This window comes from Marmota marmota, unplaced genomic scaffold, assembly GCF_001458135.2.
Source record: "Marmota marmota marmota unplaced genomic scaffold, marMar, whole genome shotgun sequence".
NCBI classification, from domain to species: Eukaryota; Metazoa; Chordata; class Mammalia; order Rodentia; family Sciuridae; genus Marmota; species Marmota marmota.
The window spans coordinates 18,552,859-18,568,224 of record NW_026000174.1 but is presented as its reverse complement, the minus strand read 5'-3'; the positions used below and the strand labels follow the sequence as shown (position 1 = coordinate 18,568,224).

Genomic DNA, 15,366 nt, shown 5'->3' with positions numbered 1-15,366 from the left:
ACCCCCCTATCTTGTGTTTTTTCTATCTATCAATTTATTTATTGATTTTTACCTTTCCTTGGTGCCAGGGATTGAACCCCGGGACACTTTGGCACTGAGTCTCACCGCAGCCCTTTCTAAATTTTTTTATTTGTGGCAGGTTCTCACTAAGTTGCTTAGGGTCTCACCAAGTTGTTGAGGCTGCCATTGACCTTGTGATCTTCCTACGCACCTCAGCCTCCCAAGTCACCAGAATTATAGGTGGATATAATACCACCATGCCCGGCTCCATTAAATTTATCAAATATAATAAAATGCACCACCCTTGTGTTCAATTTGATAAATTTTGACAGTAGCATAAATCTATGTATTGCCAAATAAAATAGGGAAAAGAACATTTCTATCCCCAGACATTTCCTTCTTGCTCCTATGAGTCATTATCACTCCCCAGAGGATATCACTTTTTTTCTATCAATTTAAGATTAGTTTTACCTGTTTTGGGGCTGCATATAAAGGGACTCATATATTATGGTCTTGTGTTTATCTAATTTTGTACCATGTTTTTGAGATTCATCTATGTTATATTTCATAGTGTTTTTTTTCCTTTTTCTGTGTTATATATCATTTCATGAAGTCACTACTCATTCCTGTTCCATTTATAACACTGCTTGTGCTGTTGGAACATACATATATGTGTTTTGTGAACAAATGTTTTCACTAAAAACCTAAGAATGAAAGTTCTAGGTCATAGGGTTAGTGTATTTTAACTTAACAAGAAACTGTTCAACGTCATGCAGTTTCTTATTAAGTGACACATACATCAACCATATGTAATAATTACACCATCCTATACTTACACTATCAATTTATTAGATTTATACCTTTGGGGCAGGGTTGTGATATACTTTGAATTAAAACTTAAATAAATCTTAAATCTTAAAGAAATCTTCATATATTCACCAACTGGAGTTAGAAAAATCATTTAAATTAGGTTTCCAGTCCCTTCAGGATCAGTCTTCTTTAAAATAAAATATAAAAAGGAAAACTCAGGGAGAAAAATGTACACAAAATATATTTAGAACTGCTTTGTCAAAACTTTTGCCCTCCAACATAAGCATGTGAACATTCATATACTTATTTTTACACATTTATGTATTCATCAATTTAAGAAACACAAGACAAAGCATTCTAGGCAGAGCACAGTCCTCTGCTACTCATATGAAATGTATAAATTTTTATTTCACAAATCTTTATGAATTTGGAATCTATACATTTTTTGTATATGTGTATGTTAATGTGCCATGTATATACATACACATACATATGTATGTATATGGTGAGTGGTGAGCTGTGGTGAGCATAGTATCGTGATCAAGATAAATGAAAAGTGTTTCCTGGGACCATCAGACCCTTGATAAGAAGTTCAGGGAGAATATAAACAACTTCAACACATTTTTTTCTATAGTTTTCTCCTTGCTTAAAATGCTGAAAAATGCAGAAATTGTCTCAAAAGTCCCAAAGGATCTTTTCCTTTGAACCAGAGCCTCCTGAGACACTGAACTGCAGAGACCGAAGCAGGTGCACACATTAGAATCTGGATAATCTTCAAAAGGTGCAATCATGTTCTGAAGAGGCAGAACCTGACTGCTGTGGGACTCCTTGTGCTAGGAACTCTCAGGCATGCACACCAGTCTGGTCTTTTCTAACACTGAGGTGAGTTGGGTTGATTCCCAAAGACTTATATTTCAACAAATGAAAACATCTAGACCAGAAACACAAGTGTTTGAGATGAGGTTGATGGCAAATTCAGGATTTATTTTTTTACTCTCACCCTAATACATTACCATTTCTTTGGAGAATAAGAAGGGAAAGGCTTTCTGGAGTTGTGAAATAAATTTAAAACCTATGTCACAATTCACTGGAGATAGCAAAATATGTGCAATAGTGTTTTGCAATAAAAGGAAAACAAAACATTCTGCCTTAATTATTGCATTATTACACTCAAAATTGCCTTCAATAGGAACGTTTTTTGTGGGAAGTGGAAAGTGACCCAGTATCAGACATGAATCCAGGAAAGTATTAAGGGTACTTGCTGAAAGAAGTTTCAATAGAGAAATCCTCCCACATGACCCACTCCCTCTGCAAAGGGGAGCCGCACATACAGCATCTGTATGAACAAGTCCAGGGATGAGAATTCAGCAATGACACAGATACATTCTCTCTGTTCACAGAGCTCCCTTTGCTAAGGACTGACTTGCTGTAACTTTGACTTGCTGTACTTGTAACTTCTCACATTTGTTCTACCTCTTCCTTAAGATACAATTAAGAAACATTTGTGCATGTGCTAATACACCACAATGAATTCCACTATTATGTATAACTATTATGCACCAATAAAAAAATAAAATAGATTTTTCTCTCCTGCACTTGGAAATCAGTTTCTTCCTAAGCCACCATGAGTTCTTTAGTCTAGTTATGTTCAGCTTATGCAACTGTTCTTCAGTGTTTAGGATCTGTAAATAATTATAACAGATGGAGTCTGATTAGACAAGTGGCTTTGAAGTCAAAGTTTAATTTGATTGAACTTTGCCTTTACCAGTTTTAAGTTTTTATGAGCATATTATTTTGATTAACCCTGCATCTCCATCTCCTCATGATTAAAATGATGGTTATAACAAATTTGTGATATTTAGATTGAAATATTAGCAGCCTGAGTGGAAGGGAATTTTCTTGGTTGATTAGTATATCCCTATAAACTAGAATGGTGCTACAAATGTTGAAAACAATAAATAAATACCTGTATGCCTCATCATATATTCTGACAATTTAAAAAATAGATAACGTGCTGATGTCCATATTCCAAGCACTGCTGAAAAGAGTATCATTTAGCCATTCTAACATGTCTATGGTATATATTATTATCATTCTCCTTTGACAATTTTGAATATACTTGCAAGGCAAAATATGAAACTTGCTCAAGTCGATCCAGCTAGTAAGTGTTGGAAACAAGATTTAGCCCAAGGAGTCTGGGGTGCCCATGTCTCCATAGTAAGCAAGCAAAAAATCAGATCTCATATTTTCTGAGAGCAGACGCTTAGTCATCTACTTTTCCTTCTTTTGTATGTATTCTAATTTTATAATTAGTTTGCCTAACAGCAGAATCCATGTGAATCCTTGAGTGTCATTGTGAGGGAGGTTGTACACAAATATTTATGAACTGAGGAGGGGAAGAATAAACTGGCCCTGAATTTGTGTGTCTGTTTGTAAACTAACGCGTATGGTTTGAGGTTTATTGATATTATTGATGCTTGGATGAGTCTGTGATGGCTCACCAGCTTTACAAACCAGCAGTGTAAAGCCTAAAATCCCGACCTCTCCTGATATCCTGTCTTTTCTCCAGTCTTATAGCTCTAGTGGCTTCTGGTACTTGAAAAGAAACAGAGACATAGGCAGCATTCTGTACAGACCAATTCTCTTCTTGGGGATTCCAATAGACACAGGATTAGTTACCTTAGAAGTAAGAAGACCTTTGAAGGGATTTACTTGAATGAAATTTTCCTGGATTTCATTCCAGATCTTAAGACATTTATGTTTATATATTTTTTCTATCTAAAACACAGGCACATGTTTAAATCTCCTGTCATAGTTAAGTATGTATTTTCTATAATTGACTTGCCAATCTCTTGATATAGCTGAGATTTTCAAAATTTTACACTGACCTTTTAACTCAAAGTATACAATGGCACTTGATTTACAAAGGGTAAGTAGGTTTATTTGAATTTATATTATCCAAGGTAAGCTTGATCTCTTGGGATGCTCTAAACTGACTCAGAGGTGACAATAACAGCAGTCATGATTATTGCTTATATCTATTAAGTATTCACTCTGCACTATTCAAAGTTTTAGCACATAATATCAAATTAAATTATTGAATAATCCTGATAAATACTCCTGACAACAATGCAATGATTTCATGTTATATGGAGAAAACATAGGCAAAATGTGCTTAAACAACGCATTCATATCATGCACTATGTGAAGTGAGAAACAGATGGAACATGAAACTAGATAGAGTGACTCCAGAGGAATCTGATCACTTCTCAATGCAATGGCCTAATTGAAATCACACAGTTAACCACCAGTGACACTCCATATCATGTATAATCCGAAGAGTGGGATCCTAATTAGAATAATTTATAATCTATGTATACTTATAATATGTCAAAAGACATTCTCCTGTCATGTATATATAAAAAGAACAAACTTTAAAAAAAGAATTCACAGAGAAAAAATATAAATTAAATTAAATAAATAAAAAATTTTTAATAAAAGATGTTTTCATGCTCTCTACTTACCATTGGTTTCCTTTCTGGTCTAGGGAACTGTCAGTGTTAAAGAGTCTAAAATGCTCTCCTCCTGTCAGTCATGTCTGGAGCCAACAGTTCCAGCCTGACACCAGGATACTTTATCTTGCATGGTGTTCCTGGGCTGGAAGCTGCACACATCTGGATCTCCCTGCCATTCTGCCTCATGTACATCATTGCTCTTGTGGGGAATGTGGGACTCATCTACCTCATCAGTCATGAGGAGGCCCTGCATCGACCCATGTACTACTTCCTGGCCCTGCTGGCCTCCACTGATGTCACCTTGTGCACCACCACTGTGCCCAACATGCTATGTATATTCTGGTTCAACCTCAAGGAGATAGACTTTAATGCCTGCCTGGTTCAGATGTTTTTTGTCCACATGTTGACTGGGATGGAGTCTGGGGTGCTCATGCTCATGGCCCTGGACTGCTATGTGGCCATCTGCTACCCCTTACACTATGCCACCATCCTCACCAATCCTGTCATTGCCAAGGCTGGTCTTGCCACTTTTTTGAGGAGTGTGATGCTCATCATCCCATTCACTTTTCTCACCAAACGCCTGCCCTATTGCCAGGGCCACCTCATCCCCCACACCTACTGCAACCACATGTCTGTGGCCAAGGTGTCCTGTGGCAACGTCAAAGTAAATGCTATCTATGGTCTGATGGTTGCCCTCCTGATTGGGGTGTTTGATATCTGTTGTATCTCTGCATCTTACACTATGATTTTGCGGGCTGTAGTGAGCCTGTCATCAGCAGATGCTTGTTACAAAGCCTTTAGCAGCTGCACATCTCATATCTGTGCCATCGTGATCACTTATATACCTGCTTTTTTCACTTTCTTCACTCATCAATTTGGAGGCCACATTATTCCCCACCACATACACATCATTGTGGCCAACCTTTATCTGCTGTTGCCTCCTACCATGAACCCAATTGTTTATGGAGTCAAGACCAAGCAGATTTGGGAAGGAATCATCAAATTCCTACTTGGAGACAAGATTGGCCTCACCTAAGACAAACAAATCACAAAATGCATTGTTTCGCATGAAGAGAAAATAGTGGAGAAGAATTCATAAAAGGAGCAAATGAAATATTAAATCATTCTAAAACGTAGATTTTCTAAACTCTTTGCAAGTGTATATTTTTAAGTTTCTTGTTAGTAAATATCTGCCAAAATATAGAATGCAGAATTAAAAAGGTAAAATACTCATTCCCAATAAAGATTATGTTTGCATGAATTTTTATTGAGTCATATGTCTAGTGACACCAGAAAGTTAAAAAAAGGTAAAAGGTAAGCCTGATGTACCCACATATTGTGTGTAGAAGTAGGAGGCTAGACTAATGTAGGGGAGCACATCCTCTCCACTAGGGACAAATTCTATACAGATCAAGTGCATTTTTGCCATGGGGTCAGAAGGGTCCAGTGTTGCAATATTTTCTAATAATTTCTAAAGCAAGCAAGATTTAGATGTTTTATAAAATCTTTGAGTTTTGTTCACTATTTTTGAAAAATATCCTATGTTTCATACAAAAAATTCCAAGTGTTCTATTTTGTCCCATGTAATCACTTTACAACCTTTATTTAAAATGTATCTAAAGGATATAGTTGTCTTGTTAAATACCAAGAAGGCAAATGTGTTATTATTAGTATACCTATTAATTTATTCACTCCTTCACTCATTCATTAATTTTGAGACACTGATAGTATTATTAGTCACACCTTGAATTTAATGAAAGAGAGGCAGAGTCTAAAATAATTCAGTCCCAGGCCTCAGAGTGTAGAATCTAGATGCTGGACCAGGAAACATGAGAGGAAACACTGTGAAAAAGGGAGGAGAGATCATTAAAAATGGATGAAATGTGGAGGAACCAAAAGGTTAGTAGAGTTTTCACAAACATTTTGTCAATATGAACAACAAGTTTTTCTGGGTACCCTCTAGGTACCTGGCTTCATGTTATGCGCTGAAAAATATAAATGATTACAAAAACTCTAGTGAATTCTACTCTAATAGAGGATAAAAAATGCGTGGAATGGCTAACAGACAATGTAACAAGTTTTGTTTGCTATTTTTGAAAAATAGTGAATAGTGCAACAGATTTTCAAAAATCATGGAAACTGAGAATAGGATCATCAATATCTATTAGAGTTAGTAAATTCTTTACAGGGAAGGTAGGATTTGAGATGAATCTTGAATTATACATGAGTATTTAAGAAAGAGAAGATGAGATTATTTGGAAACAATAAAATATTTTAATATATTGTGTAAAATATTGATGTTAAACAAACAATATCAAGTTTGGGCAGATAAATGTCTTCAGAAGCAAAAGACAAAGAGGAAGACAAAAAGATGGATCTGGAAAGGTAGAAGCTCTGCTGGGAGGTGCATTGCTTCTGAGCTTGGGCAGGACACCAGGAGCACCAGGTGTTGCTCCTCCATCAGCACTGAGAGGCCACGGGGGCCTTCGAATGGCCCTTAACCTTGAGCAGCTGCTGCCCATTGGTCACTTTCCTGGACTGTACATGTCTCCACTATAATCTCTGTCTCTGAAGGCCTGTCTCCCTCCCTGCTTTCTTCTGTCTTCCATACAGACTCTATTTTCTCAGTTCTACTTACTTCTTTGGTGAACCAGCCTTAGTTTTTCAAAGGCTGTTCCTGGGTACAGTGTAGAACCTTGTGTCTACCTCTAATTACTTTTTTTTGAAGGTGTTGAGCATTTTCATAAGAACATGGTTTCAAGATTATAACAACAACAAAACATATATGGCCCTTATTTTCCAGATATTTTTCTAAGCATTGTATGCTCGTTGGTTCTTAAAACAAGTCTGAGGATGGTACTATTTCATGTCCATTTTATAGGCAGACATACTAAGTCACAGGAAGGTTAGACAATGAAAGTCACATAGCCAGCAAGTGGCAGAACTTGGATTTACATCCCAGGCCACCTGGACCCTGTGTCTTTGTTTTTAACAAATACAATATACTACATCATTTTCTAAGGAATTAAAAGTTTGTAGCATATTTTTTTTTATGACTGTGATGGTGAGAAGTCCCTTATGGTGAACCTGCCCTGGGTGAAGTGATTCTCATTTGTTCTTCTTTATGACTGAAGAGTATTCATTCTCATGTGAGAGAATGACTTATGAAAATACAGAACTGCCATCAGATTCTTAAGGGTCCCACACAATATTTGACTCAAGTGCACATAATTGCAAGAGAAAATGTGTGATCTCTATCCTGCTCTTGTGTTTTTCATGGAACATGTTGCTTTCAAGACATTTATTTGGTGTTCCCCCTCAGTCCTACTTTGTAGATGATTACTGCCATGGTCGTTTCTTAGCCTTTTGAGTAAGACCAAGTTTAGGTTATTAGTGCCATGAAATCAGGATCTTTACCTGATTTATTTACCATGGTATCTCAAATTCCAGAATGATTGCCTACCACATGGTAGATGCAATAAAAACATATCACCAAGCACCTCACCTAGACATGAGTCAGAAGCTCATTGCTGAGAAATGAATTTTTAAATTCCATTTGAAATTGGAGATAGAACAAGTGGGAAGATTGAAATAAAGATCCAAAAAAGACTTACATTCTTCTGTAAACTATGGTTACACTGGTAGTAATTTTTATAGCTCTCATATTATTTCATAATATACTATAAACATTTTAATATTTATATATAAGAGATTATACAGTATTTGTCTTTTTGTATCTGTTTTTTTTTTTTTTTTTGCTTACTACGTCCTCCAGGTTTATCTATGGTGTTACAAAAAGCATAATTTCCTCCTTTTAAAATGCTGAGTAATATTTCCTTGTGCACATACACCACATTTTCTTTACTCATTCATCTTTCAATGAATATTTGAGTTGTTTCCACTTTCGGCTCATGTGAATAATGCTACTATGAATGCAATTATGTGTACCTCTCTTTGAGATATTGATTTTATTTCCTTTAGATACATACTCAGCAAAGAAATTGCTGGATCACATGATAGTTATATTTTCAATATTTTGAGGAACTTTTTTTACATAGTAAACATTTATTTACATATAAGTATAAACAATAATATTATTTTTGTTAATAATATTATAAACAAAAATACTCAAAACATGTAATTTCAAAGAGACATCAAACACTATATAAAATTAGTTGAAAATATTAATATACTAGATTCAAAAATAAAAGATTAAGCATCCTTTAATATCCATTTGAACTTGATATATTAATTTTTGATGTATTTCTGAATTTTTTTGGCTTCAAATATATCTCTATCTCCATCTCTATCTACCTACCTAAATATTTCTTCAATTTTATTTTTGAACTTCCAGTTGAAATCTACTGAACCTGGTAACTGATGTTGGCAATATTTTAAGAAAAATTTCACCAAGTATGAAACTCTGTATTCATTGGATTTCTTTATATCTACATATATCCTGTCATTTACCTACCTATTTGCATACCTCTTTGATTTCATTTTTTGATTTCTAAATGAAATCCAAAGATCTTGGTAGTGATACCAATATTTTAAGGAGAGTTTGTTTCCATAATGGCTTTACTAATTTATGTTCCCCTTAACAGTGTACAGTTATTCTTTTTCCCCTATATCCTTGCCGGTACTTGTTATCTTTTGTTGTTTTCAACAAGTTAAAGTCACTATGGTTTCCTTTCTTTTTTATTTCTATTTATGAATAAAATCATACAGCACTCATTTTTCTGTGCCTGGTTTTTTCACTTAGCATAATTATCTCTAGTTAACGCTATTTATACATATGATAGATTTTTTCTTTTTTATGATGGAAGATTATTCTATTGCATGTATGTATGACTTTTTTTTAATCAATTCATCATTTTACTGTTGGCTATTATGAGTAATGTTGCAATATATTTGGTAGCCCAAGTATTTCTTTGATATACTTTTGGAGTCTTATTAAAATAATATCCACACCCATTCCAATGTTCTAAGTGAATTTCCTGTACATTTTCTTCTAGTATGTTCATTATTTTGTGTCTTACATTTAAGTCTTTAATTTATTTCAAATTGATTTTTAGAACTGGTAAGAGATGGGGCTCTAATTTTTATTCTTCCACACATGGATACCCAATTTACCCAGCCCCATTTCTTAAAAAGACTATGCTTTCTCTAATGCATATTCTTAACAGTTTTGTAAAAATTCAGTTGGCTATAGATACCTGGACTAATATCTATTACCTGGTATTGACACCAAAACAGACATGTTGACCTATGGTACAGAATAGAGGATACAGAGACAAACCCACATAAATACAGTTATCTTATACTAGACAAAGGTACCAAAAACATACATTGAAGAACCTTTTTTTTCTTTTATCCACTACCTTAAGATCTCTAGCAAGTTAAACACAGTGTGTTGCTAATAGGGACCCATGGTCTCTATTTAGCTGTTACTGATACTTGCTCTTTGTAGTCTAAGTCCCTCACTGAACTTTGATAAAAGTCCACACCTCTATGTGAACCAGACAGGATCTAGAGGTAGACCTGAAATTCTCTGTGTGGTTATGAGGATTAATGGATATTTTTTATTTAGTTCTATAGGTCTCAAAAATCTTCCATGCTACTTGTACTGTGTCCTTTGGAAAGCTACATATTTAAAACATCACCATGTGAGAGGTATAATTACATTACAAATTTTAAGTCAATAACCATTAAATTTAATGGAGTCTTATTTTGGTTGTTTCTACTCCTTGGCTCTTGTGAATAAGAGATTATTATTATGAAACAATAATAATAACAATTATTAAATAATATTTTAAGATAAAGAAAATCTATGTCCTATGTCAAAAGTATTCAAATTGAATTTACAGTATAAATATGGCATTATGTTGAAGTGATTTTGATAGAAAGATTAAGTCATTGCTCTTTTCATGTCTTGTAATGGTAGATCCACTTAATTTTGTTAATTCATGTAGGTTGTTTCCACTTTTGAACTAATAGTGTTATTATAAAAATGTATGCACAAGTTTTTGGAAGGTTATCCAAAATAAGGAATGAGGGTAAAAATTAGAAGAAAGATCTATGGAGTAGACAAAGAGATTGATGGTGAGGAAGGAAGGATAGAATAAAGAATGAACACTGGAACAAATCTGACCTAACTTTCCTATGTACATGTGTGAATATATCATAGTGAATCTCACCATTACATACATGACAGTAATTTTTAAAAAACTGTAAGTAAATAGCAGAAAGATTATTAGAGCAGAGGGAAAGGAACAGGGGGAGGGAGAAGAGGAGGCAAAGATAAAATACTGGGGATGAAATTAGAAAAAATTACATTCCATGCTTGTACAATTTTGTCAAAATGAATTCCATGATTATATATAACTAAAAAGAACCAATAAAAGAAAAGAACAAGTTTTTGTTATAACAGTTGCTTTCCATTATGCTTGGTCTATACCTAGGAACAAAATGCTGAGTTTTTTTCCCCATTGTTTTTAATTGCCTGAGTAATTGCCAAACATTTTTTTCACAGCTGTTCTCCTACTTAACATATCAATAGCAATATATCTATATGCCTCTAAACACTTGATGATTTCTAATTTTTAATGATAAATATTTTAGCAGGTACAATTATACATTATTATAATTTGACTTGACTTTGCCTAATATTTAATGACTAATGATGCTGATTATATTTACAGGTATTCCTTGGTGATTTGTACATTTTCTTAGAGAAAGTTGTATTCAAATTCTTTGCTCATTAAAAATTGACAACCAAGTTCACTTTCTTCTCAGCAGAATGTGGAACTCTTCTTAAGTATTTTAAGATGCAAAAAGTCTTAGCAAATAAAAAAAAATTGAGATAATTTCTTATATCTCATCAGATTATGATGGAATGGAATTAGAAATCAACAAGATAAAAACAAAAACTGTCTTGGGCCTGGGTTTGTGACTCAGTGTTAGAGAGCTTGCCTTGCACATATGAGGAACTGGGTTCGATCCTCAGCACCACATAAAAAAAAAAATAAATTAAATAAAGGTATTGTGTCCATCAACAACTAAAAAGATTTATTTAAAAAAAAACTGTCTTAACATTTGGAGATTAAATGTTCTTCTTGAGAAGTAGATCACAAAAGAAATCAGGGGAGACATAAAAAATTATTTGAAACAAATGAGAATTGAGGTACTACATATCAAATAGGGCAAACTACATTTAAAAAGTTTATAGCATTAAGTTCCTACTTAATAATATGTAAAGATTAAGATATAGAAAGGTTGCAAATAAATTAAATTTATACCTCAAGGTCTTAGAAAGAGAAGAACAAACTAATTCTAAAATCAGTAGAACACAGGAATTAATGAAATTGAGAATAAAAAAGATTTAAAGTAACAATGCAATAAAGAAATGGTTCTTTGACAAGATAAACAAAATTGATAAACCCTTAGCCAAACCAATAAAAAGAAAGAGAGAGAAGACCCAAATCAACAAAAATTAGAGAAGAAATACAAAATGTTAATGCAGACACTTCTAAAATTCAGAGGATCTTTAGAAACTTTTGAAAATTTGCACTCCAGTAAACTGGAAAACGTGAAGATAGAGACAAATTTCTAGATAACATATCATCTAACCACATTGAATCATGAAGATGTAGACAGCTTAAAGAAATCACTATCAAGCAATGATATTGAAACAACAATTATAAGCCTTCCAACAAAGAAAGCCCAGAACTGGATGGATTCTAATTCAGCTAATTTCAATCAGACTTTTAGGGAAGAACTAATGTCAATACTCCTCAGATGATTCCATGGGATAGAAGGGAGGGGACACTTCCAAATTTACTCAATAAAGCCAGTATTACATTGATAACAAAATCAGACAAAGACACATCAAGAAAATAAAACTATAGCCCAACATCTCTGATAAACATAAATGCAATAATTCTTAATAAAACTTTGGCAAATTGCATTAAAAAAACATTAAGATGATCACCATGACCAAATGGGTTTCATTCCAAAGATGTGAGATTGCTTCAACATAAATGAATTGAAAAATGTAGTTCACCACATGGATAGAATTAAGAATAAGAATTATATGGTCCTCTCCATACTTCCAGGAAAAGCATATGACAAAAATCATGGATTCATCCATGTCAAAAACAGTGGAGAAAGTGATGATAGAAGAACTTACCTCAACATTATAAAGGTTATATAGGACAAACCAACACAAACATCATGGTGAAGAGGAAAAAAAAAGGTAGAAGAATAAAACTACATCCCTGTCTTTCCCCCTGCACAATTCAACTCCAGTGGATCAAAGATCTAGGAATTAGACCAGAAACTCGGCAATTTCTAGGGAAAAAATGCCATTTCAGCATTTCATCATTTTGGCAAAGGCACTGACTTCCTTATCAAGCCTCCAAAGTACAAGAAATAAAACCAAAAATCAATAAGTGGGAAGACATCAATTGAAAAATCTTTTCCACAGTAAAGGAAACAAGACTATGAGTAGATAGCCTATGGAGTGGGAGATCTTTGCCAGCTGCCCCTCTGACAAAGTATTAAAATTTAGAATATATATATATATATATATATATATATATATATATATATATCACGAAAACAAATAACTCAATTAATAAATCATCCAAAGAAATAAGCAGATGTGTCTTAAAAGCAGAAATACAAAAGACCAACATATACATGAAAAAATATTCAACATCTCTTGCAATCAAGGAAATGCAAATTAAAATTATGTTAAGAATTCATCTCACTCCAGTTAAAATGGCAACCATCAAGAATACAAGTAATAATAAATGCTGTTAAGGTTATGGGGAAAAAAGTGGCATGCCTTCGATGGGACTTAAAATAGTACAAACATTTTGGAAGTAGGATGGAGATTCCTCAAAGACTAGAAATGGAACCACTATATGACCCAGTTATAGCCACTCCTTGGTATTTATCCATAGAAACTAAAAGTAGCATTCTATAGTGATTCAGGAACATTGATTTTATAACAGTCATTTCCAACAGCCAAGTTGGGCAATGATCAACAGATGAACAGTTGCCCTTCAACAGATGAATGCATAAAGAAAATGTAATGGAGTTATACTTAGTCATAAAGTAAAATGAAATTATGGAATTTTCTGGTAAATGGATCAAATTGGGTAAGATTATGCTAAGTAAAATAAGCCACACTCAAAAAGTCAAGGTTGAATATTTTCTCTGATGTACAGATGCTAGACCAAACTAAAGAAAAACAATGTTCAAAATTCCATGGAAAAAGAAATGATATTGTGGAGTATGATTGTAGGTGACAGGGAGGGAACAGGAAAAGAGAGGAATGGTGGAATGAAATTGACCAAATTGTGCTGTGTACATATATGAATATACCATTAGTGAATTCTGTATCTGTAAAGCACCAATTTGAGGAAAAAAAAACTATAAATTGGTAGAAGGAATACCAGTAGAGAAGAAGAAAGAGGACAGAAGGATCAAAGTGAAAAGGGAAAAGGAAGTACAGGGGACTGAAGTGAAACCAATTATATTCCATGCATGCATGATTATGTCAATATAAACCCCAGTATTGCATATAACTATAATGCACTAATAAAATATAAATTAATTAAAAATAAGGACAGATAGTAAGGCAAATAAAAATGCAAATATAATTTCTACTCTATCAATAATTAATAAAAAAGATTAAACTGTCAAATTTAATAGTAAATATTGGTAAGTACCTGATCAAACACATCTATTCATCATCCTCTGGATGTTCTACTTATAGCAGGCATGAAACATAATGAAAAGTATATTCTACATATCTTTCCCTTAGATTCCTTGAAACAAATAGCATTATTATGTTATTTTTTGTCTTGAAGATTTTTTTGACACACAAAGATTTCAAAAAAAAAGTTCCCCATGTATTGTTCTCCAATTATGATTGTTACCATAATTACTTGTGATAAATGAAAACTTGCCACAGTGTCAATATTATTTACTTTTCACATTCACAGTCACTGATAAATGTAAAGGGTGAGTATATAAAAAAATAAAAATAAAAACACTGAGTATCTCCTCTATGTTAGTTGCCCTTGATGTTCAGCCCAAGCACCTTGCATAAGCCCTGCCTGAGCTCCTTGTTCTTGAGGGCATACACCATGGGGTTGAGAGCAGGGGGGATAACATTGTGTAGCACATTGAGTAGAACTGGGATAAGGGAAAGTTCCATACCTGCACTATGAGTGATGGAAATAACAACAATGACAGTGTAGAAGAATAGAATTAAGATGAGGTGGGAAGTGCAGGTATTTAGGGCCTTGGATGCAGCTTCTTTGGAGTTGAGCTTCAGTACAGACCGAAGAATCAAAGCATATGACACAATAATCAAACACAGATCACTTCCCATAATCAGCCAAGCCAGAAATATCTGATTGATACTGTTGATTTTCCTGTCATCACAGGAGAGGCTAGTGACTCCAAGATTAGAACAAAGACAGTGCTCAATTTGATTCTGAGAACAGTAATTTCTCTGAGCAGCTAACACAGGCACTGAAATTAGACACACACTGTTTCTAATTGCTATGAACACTATTGCTTTGATCACAAAAGAGTCAGTAACTATTGATGGATATCTCAGTGGTCGGCAAATGGCTACATACCTATCTATAGCCATGCAGACAAAGATGCCTGACTCCATGGCCACAAAAAAATGGATGGCATACATCTGAGCAAAGCACTCAGGGAGGCTGATGGCCTTAGCACTGAACCATAAGATGGCCAAAATCTTGGGCATGATGGTGGTAGCCAGGCCCATGTCCACCACAGCCAGGATGCCCAGGAAATTGTACATGGGCTGATGCAGACTTGCCTCTTGGTAGATGGTAGTCAGGATCAGGATGTTGGCCCCAAGGGCTAAGAGGTAGAGCAGAGCCAGGGGAAGTGAGAGCCAGTGCTGCCAGCTGTGGATGCCTGGGAATCCCATCAGTATGAACTCAGAGACCTGGAACTGAGAGCTGTTGGAATCTCTGAGATCCTGGAACAT

The 15,366-nt window shown here is 34.3% G+C and overlaps 2 protein-coding genes across 2 annotated transcripts; one reads left to right on the top strand and one right to left on the bottom strand.

The window, feature by feature from the left end:
- Window positions 1–4,404: 4,404 nt before the first annotated feature.
- LOC107133672 (olfactory receptor 52N2-like) lies at window positions 4,405–5,361 on the top strand. Its single transcript, XM_015475925.1, has one exon. The coding sequence runs from the start codon at window positions 4,405–4,407 to the stop codon at window positions 5,359–5,361; it is 957 nt and encodes a 318-aa protein (XP_015331411.1).
- A 9,045-nt stretch (window positions 5,362–14,406) lies between these two features.
- On the bottom strand, window positions 14,407–15,366 carry LOC107157527 (putative olfactory receptor 56B2). Its single transcript, XM_015503891.1, has one exon. It carries the CDS (start codon window positions 15,364–15,366, stop codon window positions 14,407–14,409), a length of 960 nt encoding a protein of 319 aa, XP_015359377.1.

Excerpts from the sequence above, each read along its gene's own strand:
- LOC107133672 (XM_015475925.1), top strand. The coding sequence starts at position 4,405 with ATGTCTGGAGCCAACAGTTCCAGCCTGACACCAGGATACTTTATCTTG.
- LOC107157527 (XM_015503891.1), bottom strand. The coding sequence starts at position 15,366 with ATGTTCCAGGATCTCAGAGATTCCAACAGCTCTCAGTTCCAGGTCTCT.